Source organism: Mesoplodon bidens, assembly GCF_964165515.1.
Source record: "Mesoplodon bidens genome assembly, chromosome: 6".
NCBI classification, from domain to species: Eukaryota; Metazoa; Chordata; class Mammalia; order Artiodactyla; family Ziphiidae; genus Mesoplodon; species Mesoplodon bidens.
Window position 1 is genome coordinate 52,406,481 of NC_138162.1, and position 19,037 is coordinate 52,425,517.

At 42.3% G+C, this 19,037-nt stretch overlaps 1 protein-coding gene across 1 annotated transcript in view; it reads right to left on the reverse strand.

The window, feature by feature from the left end:
• LOC308619279 (angiopoietin-1 receptor-like) overlaps positions 1-17,718 on the reverse strand; it is a gene marked incomplete at its 5' end in the record, with an annotated part of 112,017 nt that extends 94,299 nt beyond the window's left edge. Inside the window, one exon of the mRNA XM_081237903.1 lies at positions 17,622-17,718. Coding sequence (XP_081094029.1) covers positions 17,622-17,718 — 97 coding nt within the window. The remainder of the gene's footprint in view (positions 1-17,621) is intronic.
• Between the last annotated feature and the right edge of the window lie 1,319 nt (positions 17,719-19,037).

Here is a 19,037-nt window from a genome sequence, read left to right on the forward strand (position 1 = left end):
AGAAGCTCATGAGGTCAAGGGATGTGTCCAAGGCCACGCAGCAAGTAGTAACCGAGCGAGAATGCAAACCAAGGACTGCTTGATTCCAAAGGCTTGCTCCTTCCCCGGCAGGACCCACAGACTCCCCAGTACTGTAGACACACCTCCCTGAAAGCGTGCGTTACACTTAGTTTTTTTAATCTGTCAGTTCAGTTTCATAATAGAAATTTGGTACACTTAACCCGAACAGTCTAAAACTCGAGTTAATACTCTTCCACTCCAAATACAATTAATAAGTACTCTAAACTTGCAGTTCCCAAATGCAGTTTGGGTCAGTGGTTGAACCCCACTGGTCTGCTTACTTACGGGGCTAGATAGTAGATGAACTATTTCTCCAGAAATCTTCTGGTAGGCTCCACCTTGGGGGTCATTTGGGTGGTATTTGGCTGGCAGATTACCTGTCAGATACCTGGGCCTTAAGAGACTATTTGTTTGCTATGGGATACATTTTACTCAGGAAATGCTAATTGAATCAACTTTTTAAAGACTTTTTAAAAAATCCATGGGCTCTATTTTTCTTTCCAGTTTTTTTCTATTCAATTACAAGAAAAGTATGACATTTTTTGACCATTGTAACAAGTGTGAACATTATGAGGATACAAGAAGAAAAGTTAATAATCTCTCTTCTAATTTTCTTTCCCACTTCCTTCCTCCCATTTCCTCCATGGACTGGCCCGAATTGTTCCACACCTTTCTCCTTCCTCATGCAAACATACAGAAACAGATATGCGCACATGCGGTGTTTTCAGTTTTACAAAACAATACTCTGCAATTTGCCTTTGAGAGGTCAAGGGCTTCCCTTCCTCCACTCTCAAATCTCATTTGCAACGTTCTTTTTTCTTCACTGCAAGGATTCTCAATTGGAGTCGGGGTGGTGAGGGGCAGGGGGGTGAGAAGACAATATTCAGTTTAGGTATCTCAGACTGGAGTTTAAGGAGGTATGCCTATAAAAGTGATGATGTGAAATAAAAGATACTTATAAAATATAAAAATGCTTATATTGATCTTTAAGGAATTACCTTTCTAATCTGGCATATAGAAAAAGAATGGTTGATCCTGATACATGTCTTTTCCCCCACTCTCCAAAAGCAGGTTGATGGACAGTGACTATTTTTAGAAAGAAAACATGCCTTACTCTGGCAAAATTATAGTGGGACCTAAAATGTCCTAAAAAGATGCCGCAGTTATTTTTCTGAGCCTGTTGCTGTGCTCTCTTGCACAACTTCATTTGAGAGAAAAACATTCTCTTCCTTAATAAACAGCATAAATACACTTCTGTTTTCTGTTTTTCTAACCTTCTGGTTTAATTGGAGTTGGTGCCAAATCTCTCAGCCTAAAGGCATCCGTTTTATATTTTCACAGCAGTGACAGCCTCAAATGAACAGTTATAAATAATATATCTAATATATCTTCTTTTTGTATGGACCACATATTAATTTTGTTCATACTATATAATGAGCTTATTCTTGTGATGAAATAATATAGGTAAAAGAGGATTTTAAAAGTGTAAAGTACAAGGAATATTTGTTGCAATTATTATCATTATTATTATCATCTTCCTCTGCCCAGGTATTCTTAATTTTCTAAATTAAAAAAAATGGCTATATGATGTGCTATTTGGGACTTCGATAAGTAATCTTTTTGTTCTGGTTGTTGTCATTGTTGTTATAATCCTCCTCTTATTTCACTTTCTGTGCTTCCATCTGGCCTCCCCCTTGAGCTTCCCATTGTGCCCACAGCATCTGATGGTATTTATTAAATATGATCGCAGTTTCAGATGGCTACATTTCATTGGTAGTAAAGGCCTCAAGGTCCAGTGAAAAGACCCCTAGAAGGAGAGTCAAGAAACCAGGTTGGGTGGGCCTTGGAGCTATTCTACTATGAAACCTTAGGGCCATTATGTAATCTCTCTAAACCTCCTCTCCCCACTCCGTACTGCCATCCAGTAAGTCCACTAGCTTCTCCCCCAGCAGATCAAGTGCTTTCACACTGTGTCTTTGTCTATATGCTTTTCCTTCTGCCCTGAATGCCCTTTCTTGTCTCCTACCAAACTCCTACTCATCTTTAAATGACGAAGTTCAAATTTCATCTCCTTTGGGAAGCTTTTCTTGAGTCCTCTTGAATACTCTTAGTTGCTTCTTCCTCTTTGAGCAAACTCATAATTCTGCAAACACACAAGATAATACTTTCAATGTGTCATTGTGATTGTGATTGTGCACGTGTGTGTATGTGTTTGTGTTTAAACCACCCTTACTAAACCATGAGCATCTTCAGGGCAGGGATTGTGTGTCTCATTCATACTGTCTCCCCCGGGCCTAGAACGTCTCCTGACACATAGTAGGTCTTCTTTACCTGTTTATTCACTAAGAGATGGGCCTCAGTTTCATCATCTGCAGTAGGGGGATTGGACCAGATGGTGTCAAAGCAATGCCCTGGAATTCTGTGTTGGTCAGAGACCTTAAATAAGAGGACCCAGGTCTGCAGAGGCCCAGCCAGGTGATACTTTTTATGTACAGCACAGAGGGAAAGTGTGTCAGTGGCATAAGTTTGGCTGCATTGCTGTTTCATAATGGTGAGCACAAGAGACACATTCCCTCTTTCGAGCTTTAGCTGTGCTGTTGGTCCTGATGTCTTGTTACATTACCATAAAGAATTAGTAATCACTGGGAGGTTATTATTATTATAAATTTGTAAAATGTTATCTTATTCTTTGCCCCAATGTCTACCAGTTTTGAATAGACTTTGCTTTGAATAATCCTGTGATAGCTTTTAATCTAGCCTGCTAGATTTGATTAACTAAAACTTGATCATTTTAAGAAAACAAAAAATGGTTGAAAGATTTTCACTAAGATTTTTATGTTGGTCCGAAAATGAACCGATTATTGGGCCCTTTGACACTGGGTTGGAAGTGACTAGGAAAGCTAATTAGTCCCATTTCTAGATCCATTCATTCATCCAGTCACTCATGCACTCTCCCACTCACCAACAAATATTTACGGACAATTCCTGGGTGCCAGGCATTACGCCATGTGCGAGACATACAGAGGACAGCAGAATACAGTCCCTGTTGACGTGGAGCTCTCTCTCTAGTGGGAAAAGAGACCGCCAGGCAGTTGGCTTCCATTGTGATAAGAGTTATGATTTGGGAAGTACAGAATAAAGTTACCTAATTCAGATTTGGAGAGGCAGGGGTAGCTTCCCAGAAGTGGGTCTTATCTCAGAACTGAAGAGTGGGTGGGAGGGAACCAAGGGCAGCGGTCAGGGAGTGCCAAAGGAGGACAGTGCTCAAGGCAGACAGAGGATGCTGCATGCTCAAATGCCCAGGAATCAGAGAATGGTGCTCTGCCGGCACCTGAGAAGTATATTCTGACTGGGGTATTGAGTTCAAAGGAAAGGATATGGTGGCATTGAGTTCAAGGAGGGGTGAGCAGGGTCCAGATCAGAAGAGGTCCTCTAGGCCATGGCGACATGCTTTGGAAGGCAATAGAGAGCCCTTGAGGACACTGAGCATGGAGTCCTGATCAGATTTGGACATGAGGAAGAGCACTCTGGGTACTCTGTGTGCAGGATGGCTCAGACCGTTCCTAAATAATTTTTTTAAAATAGATCTTTACTGGAGTATAATTGCTTCACAATACTGTGTTAGTTTCTGTTGTACAACAATGTGAATCAGCCATATGCATACATATGTCCCCATATCCCCTCCCTCTTGAGCTTCCCTCCCATCCTCCCTATCCCACCCATCTAGGTCATTGCAAAGCACCGAGCTGATCTCCCTGTGCTATGCTGCTGCTTCCCACTAGCTAACTGTCTTACATTCAGTAGTGTAAATAGGTGGATGCTACTCGCATTTTGCCCCAGCTTCCCCCTCCCACTCTGTGTCCTCAAGTCCATTCTCTGTCTACATCTTTATTCCTGCCCTGCAACTAGGTTCATCAGTACCATTTTTTTCTTTTTTTTTTTAGATTCCATATATATGCGTTAGCATACAGTATTTGTTTTTCTCTTTCTGACTTACTTCACTCTGTATGACAGACTCTAGTTTGTTTGTTTTTATGGCTGAGTAATATTCCATTGTATATATGTGCCACATTTTCTTTATCCATTCATCGGATGATGGACATTTAGGTTGTTTCCATCTCCGGGCTATTGTAAATAGAGCTGCAATGAACATTTTGGTACGTGACTCTTTTTGAATTATGGTTTTCTCAGGGTATATGCCCTGTAGTGGGATTGCTGGGTCATATGGTAGTTCTATTTGTAGTTTTTTAAGGAACCTCCATACTGTTCTCCATAGTGGCTGTACCAATTCACATTCCCACCAGCAGTGCAAGAGTGTTCCCTTTTCTCCACACCCTCTCCAGCATTTATTGTTTCTAGATTTTTTGATGATGGTCATTCTGACCTGTGTGAGGTGATACCTCATTGTAATTTTGATTTGCATTTCTCTAATAATTAGTGATGTTGAGCATCTTTTCATGTGCCTGTTGGCCATCTGTATGTCTTCCTTGGTGAAATGTCTATTTAGGTCTTCTGCCCATTTTTTAATTGGGTTGTTTGTTTTTTTGATATTGAGCTCCATAAAATAGACTTTAAAATAAAGCCTGTTACAAGAGATAAGGAGGGACACTACATAGTGATCAAAGGATCAATCCAAGAAGAAGATATAACAATTATAAATGTTTATGCACCCAACATAGGAGCACCTCACTACATAAGGCAAATGCTAACAGCCATGAAAGGAGAAACTGACAGTAACACAATAACAGTAGGGGACTTGAACACCCCACTTACACCAATGGACAGATCATCCAAGCAGAAAATAAATAAGGAAATGCAAGCTTTAAATGACCCAATAGACCAATAGATTTAATTGATATTTATAGGACATTCCATCCCAAAACAGCAGATTACACTTTGTTCTCAAGTGCACATGGAACATCTCCAGGATAGAACACATCTTGGGTCACAAATCAAACCTCGGTAAATTTAAGAAAATTGAAATTGTATCAAGCATCTTTTCTGACCACAATGCTACGAGATTGGAAATCAATTACAGGAAAAAAACTGTAAAAATCACAAATACATGGAGGCTAAACAGTGCACTACTAAATAACCAAGAGATCACTGAAGAAATCAAAGAAGAAATAAAAAAAATACATAGAAACAAATGACAATGAAAACAGGACAACCCAAGACCTATGGGACGCAGCAAAAGCAGTTCTAAGAGGGAAGTTTATAGCAATTCAATCTCACCTCAAGAAACAAAAAACATCTCAAATAAACAATCTACCCTACACTTAAAACAACTAGAGAAAGAAGAACAAAGAAAACCCTAAGTCAGTAGAAGGAAAGAATCATAAAAATCAGAGCAGAAATAAATGAAATAGAAATGAAGAAAACAATAGCAAAGATCAATAAAACTAAAAGCTGGTTCTTTGAGAAGATAAACAAAATTGGTAAACACTTAGCCAGACTCATCAAGAAAAGATGGGAGAGGACCCAAATCAATAAAATTAGAAATGAAAAAGGAGAAATCATAACTGACACTGCAGAAACACAAAGGATTATAAGAGACTGCTACAAACAACTATATGCCAATAAAATGGACAACCACAAAGAAATGGACAAATTCTTGGAAAGGTACAATTTTTCAAGAATGAACCAGGAAGAATTATAAAATATAAACAGACCTATCAGAAGTAATGAAATTGAAACCGTAATTAAAAATCTTCCAATAGACAGAAGTCCATGACCAGGTGGCTTCACAGGCAAATTCTATCAAACATTTAGAGAAGAGCTAACACCGATCCTTCTCAGACTCTTCCAAAAAATTGCAGAGGGAGAAACACTCCCAATGCATTCTATGAAGCCACCATCACCCTGATACCAAAACCAAAAAAAGATATCACAAAAAAAGAAAATTATAGACCAATATCACCGATGAACATAGATGCAAAAATCCTGAACAAAATACTAGCAAACAGAATCCAACAGCACATTAAAAGGATCATACACCATGATCAAGTGGGATTTATCCCAAGTATGCAAGGATTCTTCAATATATGCAAATCAATCAATGTGATACACCGCATTAATAAATTAAGGAATAAACATCATATGATCATCTCAATAGAGGCAGGAAAAGCTTTTGACAAAATTCAACACCCATTTATGATAAAAAAGCTCCATTTGTTTATTTTTGTTTTTATTTCCGTTACTCTAGGAGGTAGGTCAAAAAAGATCTTGCTGTGATTTATGTCAAAGAGTGTTTTTCCTATATTTTCCTCTAAGATTTTTATAGTATCTGGTCTTACATTTAAGTCTTTAATCCATTTGGAGTTTATTTTTGTGTATGGTATTAGGTAGTGTTCTAATTTCATTCCTCTACATGTAGCTGTCCAGTTTTCCCAGCACCACTATTGAAGAGGCTGCCTTTTCTCCATTGTATGTTCTTGCCTCCTTTGTCATAAATTAGGTGTCCATATGTGTGTGGGTTTATCTCTGGGCATTCTATCCTGTACCATTGAACTATATTTCTGTTTTTGTCTTGATTACTGTAGCTTTGTGGTATAGTTTGAAGTCAGGGAGCCTGATTCCTCCAACTTTGTTTTTCTTTCTCAAGATTGCTTTGGCTATTCGGGGTCTTTTGTGTTTCCATGAATTGTAAAAATTTTTGTTCTAATTCTGTGAAGAATGCCATTGGTAGTTTGATAGGGATTGCATTGAATCTGTGGGTCCTAAATAATTTTTGAAACAGATGTGTGCCTATTTCTGTCTTTTGTTCTCTATTACATTTCAGTGAATGTGATTTCATAACTTTCTCTATCGATCTCATCTTCCAGGGCTTAACGGGAGGTGTGTAATTTGGGGAATGCCACTGTACAATCCCCGTTTCTCGTGTTTTAATTATTTATGTCATGAAGTATTTCAAACAAACAGAAATATACAGAAAATAATATGCTACACACCTAAATGCACACGGCCTACATCTACAGACATAAACAGTTTGCTGCAAAAGCTTAGATCTCTCTTTTTATTAAAGAAATGAACCATTACAGATACATCTAAAGCTGCACCTCCATTCTTTATTACTCCTCTCCAGAGTAGCAACTCTTGCACTTGGTAAGCATCGATCCCCTGCATTTTTTTTTTTGTTTTTTACTTTTAGTGTATATATGAATGAGTCCATAAACAACATAAAGTCAAGTTTTATATATTTCTTTGAATTTTCATGATTGTTTTGGAGATACATCTGTGTTGATAGTATAGAGAATCTAGTTTGTGTATTCTTTTACAGGTGGACATTACTCTTATGATATTGAGCCTTAATGCCTTCATGGACAAAGAGGAAATAAATTCTCATCTGGTGTGGCATTGTTCCCTCTCCAGGGCCTGTTCCCAGCTAGGGAAATATGTGCTTTTACCTGCAACTCTGGCACCCTGCAAAGAACCCTCCAACTCCCACCCCACCCACACATGCAGTTTGCATTTATCTGCTGATTAGGGAAATCCATGCCACCTCCAATGTAAGCAGTGTTCTGTACCAGCAGCATAGTCTTTCTCTCCTCCCATGGCGAGAGAAATGAGCTTAGTGTTTTTGGAAAATTTCGAGGCAAGAGTGGCTTGAGTTCAAGATGAGAGAGTTAACCTCCAGCACACTTGGTTTTGACGGAAGTCCATTTTACTGCTTTTTAAAAAGAGTGAGACGAAATTGAGCTATTTGTAATGAGGTGGATAGACCTAGAGTCTGTCATACAGAGTGAAGTAAGTCAGAAAGAGAACGACAAATACCGTATGCTAACACACATATATGGAATGTAAGGGAAAAAAAGGTCATGAAGAACCTAGGGGTAAGACGGGAATAAAGACACAGACCTACTAAAGAATGGACTTGAGGATACGGGGAGGGGGAAGGGTAAGCTGTGACAAAGCGAGAGAGAGGCATGGACATATATACAGTACCAAACGTAACGTAGATAGCTAGTGGGAAGCAGCCGCATAGCACAGGGAGATCAGCTCAGTGCTTTGTGACCGCCTGGAGGGGTGGGATAGGGAGGGTGGGAGGGAGGGAGACGCAAGAGGGAAGAGATATGGGAACATATGTATATGTATAACTGATTCACTTTGTTATAAAGCAGAAACTAACACACCATTGTAAAGCAATTATACTCCAATTAAAAAAAAAGTAGTGAGAGCCCAGGATTAGCAGCTGCTGGGTATAGGTCTAAGGTCCAACCGAAGCCTCTGCAGGGGCACCTGTTGCTTTCAGAACTGCCTGCGAGGGAGGGAATCCCCCCACACAAAAGGCTTCTGTTGGGTTTCTGTGCATAGCTGAGAAAGCTTAAATGACAAGGGAGGAAAATCACAAGTGAAAGAGGAGGACAGACCAGGAGGAGTAAAAGGGAATACTGTTGACAAGAGGCTGTGCTAGGGCAGAAAGATACCCGTGAGTATGAAACAGCAGAGGAAAACTGAAAAACACACCCAAGATGGCTGGAAAGGAAACCTGGTGGCAGCATCTAAATTTTCCAAAACGAAGATGGGAATCAAAATTATCTAAAATCCCCACCAGACGTTTGAAACATCATGGCTCGCCCCTTTAGTCTGTGCAAGTTACCAATCTTTCCAGAATAAGTAGGAATGATTTTGAGCCCCTGCCATAGGATGGCTACAACCCTAGGCTAGTCCTCCTTCTAACCCTGGTGCGAGTAAGCGGGCACAGGCAGCCTTGAAACGTACATTCTGTAAGCTGGGCTTCCCCCGGTGTGCCCACCACGATGTCATGCAGTTCTGCTGGGTATGCAAAAGAGCGCCCTGTGGGATTAAGTCAGTGCCACTCAGTGGGTGTATTATGAACTCTCTGTAGATGTGACACCCATCTTGAATCTCTGTGTAAAAAATCATGTTTGCACGGTACCCTGATAACTGCTGGGCTGACTATTGAGCCGAGTTAGGTGGGATGGCTAGAGTTCTGAATCACCCTACTCTTGCTGCTGTTCCAAGAGCTGCCACCCTGTAAGAGCTAAATTCGGGAAGATGTTGTCTTTATTCTACCTGATGCTCTCCCTCCTCTCCTCCCATGTTTACAACATAATAGGAAACCAGTGGGTGAGGGATTTTGGGAAAGTCTTTTGCAGACTTCCAGCCCCAGGGGCGATACAGAGCAAAGGAGGGCAGTTGTGAGGCTGAAAGACAACAGATAAATAACCGTCACCTGACTCAAGGGGAGCCAGTTTGCATATTAACAGACCTATGGACTGGCCTGGCTTGAAAATCTCTGTCCCATCAGAGACAGGTTGGTGCAATAGGTTATTTTCCTCAGAAATTTGGTATTGGAAATGAAGATTATCAGACAGCTGTGAAAGCTGAAAGGATGCATCTAAAAGGCCATAAGCAAACCAAATTAGAGAAGACAGAAACCGTGATTTGGCAGAAACCACGTTATAAGGCAGAGAAAAGATACACAGCATCGAGGTGAGAAAGATGTACATGGAGAACCTGTGGAAATAGTTGAGTCATTAACAGCAAATACAAGAGTGGAGATCTTCAAACTCGTGCTCGTAAGGGTCAAGTGACCAAGCAGTCCCTAAGGAGCAGGCTAGAGAGGGGAGCTACTAGATCACGAGCATCTAGGTAGTTTACGACTCGTGGTCCCTCAGGCGGTGTGAACTTCCTGTTCACATGAGTTCCCCTTGCCCCTCGAGTCCCATGGGGGTGATGCGGATGTGGGCCCAGGTGGGTGCTGTGCACACAGGGGCCTGTTCCCCAGCTCAGCAGCACTGAACTTAGGAAACCCCCCATTTTATAGGGGGACCCACCCATCCTCCCCTCCAGAGACAGTGCCATTATCTTTATTACCCTGGAGTGTAGACAGATCTTCTCTGGGCTGGGGTTGTTCCCTGTCTTTACTCTGCTGACCAGGAAACAAATGTGCCCTCTGATCTGGAGGGGACATTTCTCTAGCTTCCTAGGTTGTCTGCTAAGGGGAACATTCCAGAAGAGATAGTCTGGGGATCAGACTTGCAGAAACAACATGGAGAATTGTCTCCCTACACTGAGGACTCTCAAGCTGCCTTGGCTCTCGTTCCAATTCAAACAGACCAAGTGCTACGTTTTCCTTATTGCTGTTATATGCTTAAAAGCACCACTCTCCTCTTCCACTAGCCCGGTTGGCTTTCTGCTCCTTGCCTTTAGAACTGCAGAACTGGCACAAAGCTGGAAAACTAGGTTGTAGTCAGAATGTGGGACCTTGAATGCCAGGTGAAAGGTATAACCAAACATGAAATCCTGATGCTTGGATGCCACGGGACTAGCACCAATTATGCTTGGTCCAGTTCTGCTTCTGTTCATTTGGGACGTGACTGCCCATGATACAGAAAATTATTTCTCTTCATTGCTTCCAGGATGCTTAGTGGAGCATTGACTTGGAAACCAGAGTTCTGGGCCCAGCATCTAAACTAGCCCTTGCCCCACTGTACTCTCTTTGTAACACTTGCTCTGTCATTCTTGGCACACAGCACAAGTTGTAATTATGTATCGTGTGTGTGTGTGTGTGTGTGTGTTTAATGGCTTTTCCCTCACCAGATTATAAGCTCCATTAAGATAAGAATTATGTTTGTTTTGTTCACCCCCCAAACCCAGCCTGACCTAGCAGGTGCTCAAAAAATACTGATTGGACAGATTAAATGTAGGTTTTGGACCCTTTTATTGTAAAGAGGCTTGAATAACAGCTCAGGGAGTTTGCACTTTTATGGTTAACAATAGTTAATAATATAGAGTAAGTGATATATAGGAGTATTGACTATGATTCTTATTGTTATTGACATGTTATCAACATGTGGACTGGATGCCAACGAGACATCCCGCTGAAACTGTCCACCTGGCAATGGAAAATGCCACTCTAGAGCTTGGCTGAGTGGTCTGTTCAAAAACAGCAGCAAGGCTGACTTTCCAGGGTGGTTCATGTGTTGTTAAAGGCTGAGTCAAGTTTTCATGGACTGAGGTGTATGGTCACTGTCACTGTATGTCTCAGAGTCCCAGGCTAGCCCTTCCAAGGTGGGCACCTGGATCTGGCTGTGTGGATGTATTGATAGTTTACTGGCTGGTCCCCTCGTGAGCCCAATACCTGGATATGAGTGCCTGCAGACAAAGCCCCAGGATGCATGGGATCCTGAGTTCTGAGAGGGCAAGAGAAGAAATGTATGGAGGGGGCATAGGGGTTGATTTGTGCAGGCATCGAGCCCACAGGGCAGGTACAGGGCTCAGGAGGTGGGCAGGCCTGAAATGCAGCAGGAACAACCTCTGGACCAAACAAAAGGGAACCTCCTGGGACTGCTTCAGGGGAGCCTTTAGGGTGGCCCTTTAATGTGGATGGGTTAGAGTGACTTCGAAGTTGGAGGCTAACAGCAAATAGTTTCTCAAGTTCTTTCTGTTTTTTATTTAAAGTAAAAATAAGCTCACAATAATGGACTTTGGTCTACTCTGTTTTCTGCTTCCCACCCATCAGCTTTGCACAGGGAGAAACATGCACTTCCTATGGTTTCCTGCCCCACCCAGGTTTTTTGTTCCACTTTGGTTTTAATATCGGTCCATTCTAACTGGAAACATGAAGGCCGCCTCCTCAGCCCGCACCTGGTAGGCAGCAGGCCTCCGTGGAAGCCCTGGGAGACCTTGTTGGATCAAGGGCTTCTGTGCTGTCTAGCCCCTCCCCCTTCTCTCTTCATTAGCTTGACTCTCTGAAGGTGAGCCCTTATGAAGGACGCCTGATCACTTTTATTTCCAGTCTGTCTTTAGCACCAGACAATCTTGACTGGTGGCGCTTTTTCAGAAGAGCATCCATCATGAAATGCAGGTAACATGTCTCATTGGAGCACTCCTGCCCCTCAAAGACTTAGGGAGAACTTGGCCTGAACCCCAGTTCCTGGTGCTGTGAGTTCAACATGGCCCTTTACCCCTGCTCTGGCCCCCCTTTTCCTTCTCTGCCCCTGCTGCTGAATCATGCAGCCTCCTCACTTTTACTCAGGATCCGACCTGGATTCTGAGCCTTATCCTTGTTCCATTTCTGCAAGAAATCCAATGGAAATCAGCATTTTCCTGGGCCTGTAGTTTTATTAATGATTTCATGAGAGGTGGGGGGCAGAGGAGGGGCCCACCTCAGCCATGACCAGCCCTCTGCCATGCCCCCTGCACTGCTTCACGTCCCATCAGCCCTCCGCGTCCCCTCCAGCTGTGCACGGGACCAGGTCTTCATGGCCTTCTTTCTGAGGCCCTGAGTCCTCGTCTGCCCACACACATGCCGAACATTTCAACTTTTGCCCACAGCCCACGTTAAATGTAGTTTCTGCTGCAAGAAATGAAAAGCGTTCTTATAATTTGGCTTTTGAAACTGACTATAATGAACTCATTCAATTCATGATTGCTCTGATTTCTCAGGAGTTAGGCATTCACGTGTTTTTAAAAAGTGAGACAATGTAGTTTACCATATAGAATAAAGTATCTTTGGATATTAGATTTAAAAATTAACAAGTAAGGGCTTCCCTGGTGGCGCAGTGGTTGAGAGTCCGCCTGCCGATGCAGGGGACACAGGTTCGTGCCCCGGTCTGGGAAGATCCCACATGCCGCGGAGCGGCTGGGCCCGTGAGCCATGGCCGCTGAGCCTGCGCGTCCACAGCCTGTGCTCTGCAACGGGAGAGGCCACAACAGTGAGAAGCCCGCGTACTGCAAAAAAAAAAAAATTAACAAGTAAGCATCATATATTTATAGACATTTACTTAAGCATTTGTTAATTTGTATGCTTTTCTCTTTGTATTCTCTCTCTTTTTTTTTTTATTTAGGTCTTGCTGAATTTCTATCTATCTATTTATTTATTTATTTTTGGCTGCATTGGGTCTTCATTGCTGCGTGTGGGCTTTCTCTAGTTGCAGCGAGCGGGGGCTACTCTTCATTGCGGTGCTTGGGCTCGGTAGTTGTGGCGCACGGGCTTAGTTGCTCTGTGGCATGTGGGATCTTCCCGGACCAGGGATTGAACCCGTGTCCCCTGCATTGGCAGGCGGATTCTTAACCACTGCGCCACGAGGGAAGTCCTGTATTCTCTTTTAAGCCTTAGAATATTTAGGTACAGCCCATAGAGATTAGACCATAGGCACTGTAGCTCTGCTTTCCAGTTAGTGAGACAGCTTCAGCAGGAGGCCTGTCCACAGGCAAGAACCTCTAGGAAAAGAGTCCAGTCCCAACCATAGGGGCATCCCTTGCTGGGAGGAGCCCCATCAGGCCAATCCATTTACCCTCAGGCCTTCTGGAATTATGATGAACACAGTTGTCTTTGTCTCATTACACATATTTTTGCAGAGCCCGACTAAGTTTAAAAATAGCCATGAGATGTATTCCTCATACAGGGATTTCATCAGGCACCTTAAGCAACCTTTAGAGAATGCTTCACTTGGGAGTGGGTTTGGTCTGAAGTGTGGACGGGGAGACTACAGGAATCCTGGCAGAGGCAGCAGCCTGGGCAAAGGTGTGGAGACAGGCTGCAATAAGCCAGGTCTGAAAGGCCTTGGAAGCCACACTGAACATTTGGGACCTTACCTCACAGGCCATGGGGAAGAACTGACATTCCAGGAACTGGCTCAAATAACAGACTCAGAGTCACATAAGGTGAACATCCTTGATTCTTCTTTTCCCTTCTCTGCTTCCTCCTCCATCCTTTCAGGTATCTTTTAACATCACTATTTTTATTACCAGGTAGATGAGCCCAGGTATCCAGTAAACCCCAGAGGAGACTTGGTGTAAGCAGAACTGATGGAATAAACATCCAGACATTATTTGGAGTTTTCAGTCACTGCGGAGCACAGGCTGTGGACGCGCAGGCTCAGCGGCCATGGCTCACGGGCCCAGCCGCTCCGCGGCATGTGGGATCTTCCCAGACCGGGGCACGAACCTGCGTCCCCTGCATCGGCAGGCGGACTCTCAACCACTGCGCCACCAGGGAAGCCCTCCCCATCCTTTAATGTTAGGTCTCTTCAGCCAAATGATAAGGTTGAACAGGGTGGAAATTACAGGGTGTGGATCACAGTGGGTGTTTAGTAGAAGCCATCACTTCCATTTGTGCTGCAAAGGCTTCCAGAGGTGGCTCTTTTTTTCTTTTGTTTTATGTCTTTGTTTCTTCATTTTATTTATTGTGCTTTTTCTTTGCTTGGTTGCTTGTTTCATTTTATTTCCTTTTCTTCCATTCACTGAATGAATAGGATATTCTTTTTTTTTTTCAAGGATTGCTTTGTTAAAAAAGTAATAGCCTATGTTTAAAAATCAGATTTCCCATAAAACTCAGAATTTCCAGCTTTGTTTGAATGTTGACATACATAGCACTGGGCTATATTCCCACATGGCAGCAATCCGTGAGAACAGCCTTCTTCAGACAGATATTCTCTCACCAGTTTACCCCAGGCCCCACTATACTCTGTTGTCTCCCCTGCCCTGAGGAGGTATCAGTTACCCTTTCATTTGAGCTGTTGCTTTCCTGTACCTGCTGTTTACTCATTTATGTGACTTCGCCTGCCCCAGGAGTTGTTCAAATTTACCATTTTTTTAACTGGAAAATGTAGTGGCCTTGCATTTATCATCGTTACTGATATATTTTAATTAATGTCTGCCAGAGTCTTTTGTGCTTTCTATTTGTCCCCCAAGTTCTATGTTTCTTTTCTCTTTTCTTGTCTTCTTTTGGGTTGACTGAGTTTGTTGTCTCACTCCACTTTTTTTTTTCTGTACCACTCTGAAAATTATACCATCTTTTTTTTTTTTTTTTTTTTTTTGCTGTACGCGGGCCTCTCACTGTTGTGGCCTCTCCCGTTGCGGCGCGTAGGCTCCGGATGCGCAGGCTCAGCGGCCGTGGCTCACGGGCCCAGGCGCTCTGTGCCATGTGGGATCTTCCCAGACTGGGGCACGAACCCGTGTCCCCTGCATCGGTAGGCAGATTCTCAACCACTGCGCCACCAGGGAAACCCTATACCATCTGTTTTTTATCCTTTTAGTGGTTAACCTAGTAATTATAGTTTGTATCTTTTACTTACCAAAATCTGAAGCGATCAATATCTTTACTTTACTCTGAAGGACACCTTTCCCATTTCCGCCCCCTTGTATGCTAGTTGTTTTGTATATTTTAAGTCTATATTTCTTTTCTTTTAAAAATCCCACAAGATATTGCTTCTTTTATTCTTCTATAGAGTCAATGCTAGTACCGATTTGCCTATATATTTACCACTTTCTGTCCTCTTAACTTTCTTATAGCTTGGGATCTTTTATCTTGTATCTTCTTGTATCTGCTCAGTTCCTTCTTCTAGCTTCTTTTTTTTTTTTTTTTTTTTTTTTTTTTTTTTGCGGTACGCGGGCCTCTCACTGTTGTGGCCTCTCCCGTTGCAGAGCACAGGCTCCGGATGCGCAGGCTCAGCGGCCATGGCTCACGGGCCCAGCCGCTCCGCGGCATGTGGGATCTTCCCAGACCAGGGCACGAACCCGTGTCTCCTGCATTGGCAGGCGGACTCCCAACCACTGCGCCACCAGGGAAGCCCTAGCTTCTTTTATATGTCTTTCATCTGTGATCAATTTCCTTGGCTTGAACTACAGTCTTTAAATTTCCTTTAATGAGGATCTGCCCATGGCAGATTCTTTCTGATTTTATTTATCTGTACACATCTCATATGAGTGTTCTTTTTTTTCCTTTTCCTCCCCACTTTTACTTTGGAAGTTATACATTACATTTCTTCTGCCCTATCCCCACTCTCATTTCCCCTAAAATTATAATATGCATGCTTAGCTTTAAAAACTTTCATTCTTCAAAATTGCTATTCTTCTACCAAACAACACAAGGACCTTAAAATACTTTAAGGTAATCATACTTCCATATTATTGCTATCTAATATTTTAGTTCCAAGTTGTTTATAACTTCTCCCCTCCATTAATCTTAAAAAAATTTAAATAGTATGGGTGTTTATAAATTTATTATTATTTTTATGATCTTTGCTCATTGTTTATCTTACTTTGTTCTTAGTTTAATTTACTTTAAATTGAAATGTACTATTATTATTTAATATTTTCTTTCAAGGAGCCTCTGTGATTTGGATATTCTTTTCTTTGTATAGATATGTCTTTATTTCACCCCCATTTTTGAGCAGGAATTTAGTTATAGAACATTAGTTTGGCATTTATTTTCTTTTACCACTTTGAGTGTGTTATTCCAGTATCTTCTTGCTTCTGTGTCATTGATGAAAACTCCTGTGCTAATCTAATTGCCATTATTAGGTTGGTAACCTCTTTTTCTATCTGGTTGCTTTCATGACTTTCTCTTTAGTTCTGAGGTGTGTGTGTGTGTATGTGTGTGTGTGTTTCTTTTGAATCCTACCTGGGACTTGTGATGGTTCCAACGAACATCACAGGTATTACTTTAATTCTGTTAAATTCTCAGCCATTATCTTTTTAATATTGCCTATTTTACTTCTTCCTCCTGGAACTCCAATTAAAAGGATATTTTATTTTCTCAAATATAATACTCTCCATGTCTTATACTCCCCATGTCTTATTACCTCTCTTTCACATTTTTCTATTTCTTTTTTTTTCTCTCTCTACTACATTATGAGTACTTTCCTCAGACCCATCTTCCATGATACTGGTTCTCTTTTTAGCTGTAACTAATATTCAACCTAGCACTGTATTTTTCATTTAAAAAATTCTATTTAGGGGCTTCCCTGGTGGCACAGTGGTTGAGAGTCCACCTGCCGATGCAGGGGGACACAGGTTCGTGCCCCGGTCCGGGAAGATCCCACATGCCGTGGAGAGGCTGGGCCTGTGAGCCATGGCCACTGAGCCTGCGCGTCCGGAGCCTGTGCTCCGCAACGGGAGAGGCCACAGCAGTGAGAGGCCCGCGTACCACACACACACACACAAAAGTTCTATTTAGTTCTTTTTTTCCCCCAAAGCTCTCCTTTTGTTTTTCAAAGAGGCTGGTTCTTTCATTATAGTTTTTATTCCTTCTTTTACTTTAAAAATACCTTTAAACGTATTTAGTTTATAGTTCCATCAGATTATTCTATTACTATCAGTTCTTGAGGTGCTAATCGTTCTGCTTGTTATGTATGTGGCCTCTCCCTCTGACTGGTTTGTTTCTTTGTCTGGTTTGTTCAGCAGGACTTGTTTATTCTGAAGGAATCTTGAAGGAGTCCTGAGTTATGAAAACATTTCTACAGGGTAATTTGAGTTTTGCTTCTGCAAAGGTTTCTCTGGTCCTGGGAACATTTTTATTGTAATTTATCAGCTCAGGATTCTTGCACAATTTAAACAGTGTATATCTGGGTATCACACTTGTACATGACACATGCTTGATGTTTTTTTTTTTTCATGAGATGTTTTGTTTTTTTCACCCTGAGACTAGGGCAGAATACACACTTACTGGCCTCTTTCCTGAGTTACTAGGGAGTGGTGGTAGTTTTTCTGGTCCTACTTTCATGTAGAGGCAGGTTTTCAAGAATTCTGACTCTATGCAGTTATGTCGGTTCCAGTCCCCTACCTTGCTTGGGCCCAGGCCACATTACCTGTCCTCACCTGAGCATTAAAATTCCAGCCCCAGGCCGCTATGCAGCTGTATCCAGATTCAACCCCACACTGGGTGAGTGCAGCATTTGCTCTCATGCCTCCTGCTTTGGCTTTGGATTCTCTCTTCATTTATGGCCTGCCTGTGTTTTTAAAAAGTTATATTTTATAGGTCTGTGAAGTACATTCTCAAGATGGTCACACTAGCTTATGTTTTATATATGTTTGGAACTGAAAGAAGATCTAGGTGATTTTTATATGATTTTTAAAATATATTGATTTATCACAAACTATTTTTGGCTACCTATTACAAGCCTGGCTTTGTTATAGGTGTTGGGGTACAACACTAAACAAAACAAGTCTTTGTGTGGTTTACATTCTCAAGGGGAAGACAAAACAAACTAAATAAAAAGATACAGTAAAATCAGAGAGAGCTATGAAGAAAATAAAAGCAGGATAATGAGAGAGAAAGAGAGACTGGGTTGGGTGGAGTGTGCTATATTTAGGACAGCAAAGGAAGCCTCTCTGAGGAGGTGACATTTGAGCAGAGGCTTACATGAAGTGGTAAAGAGTCATGCTGATATCTGGGGTGTTAGTCTGGGTCCTCCAAGAAGTAGACACTAACGCAGGATTAGCTGTGCAAGAGATTTATTAAAGCAACCCCTGTGAACAAGACCAGTGTCCAATACAAAGTGCAAATGTGAGTCTCCTTTTTCAAAAAATAACTTATGAAGGATTTCAAGTCAGGTACAGCAAAGCATTCAGTCAAGTTCAGGGCCTTTTTGAGTGCTCTGTTCAGACTAGGAGGGAAAATGGGGAGGGACTTGGTGAGAACCTGGGAGCGCTGTCAGATTATGATGCAAGTCTGAGACCAGGTGAAGAGGAGGGGGGAGGACAGAAGGTTGAGAGGAAGCCTCCTAGAGTTCTGTGCTGTTCTGAGAGAGTTTGGCAAGGCTGGGGGAGAGCCCTTGAGCCAAAGTCCCCTATCAGGTGAATTTTTCATCTCCCAGGAATAGGCTTGCCTTGGCAATCTTGCCCTGCCCAGTCACTGACCAGGAGTAGCTTGTGGACAGTATGACTTTATCACAAATGCAGAGATGGACTTCAGAGCACAGTAGCCATGACTCCTGGTCAGTTATGCTCCTTGTAAGTTGGATGGCTGTGAAGCACGTCCTCATGGCAGCCACACTGGGTAAAGAGCTTTCCAGGAAAAGGGAACAGCCATTGCAAAGGCTCTTTGTTATGGGTTGAATTATATGCCCCCAAAACTCATATGTTTAAGTTCTAAGCCCCAGCACCTCAGAATGTCACCTACTTTGGAAATAAAGTCATTGCTGATACAGTTAGTTAAGATGAGGTCATACTGGACTAGGGTGGGCCCCTACTTCATTAAGAATGGTGTTCTCGTAAAAAAGAGG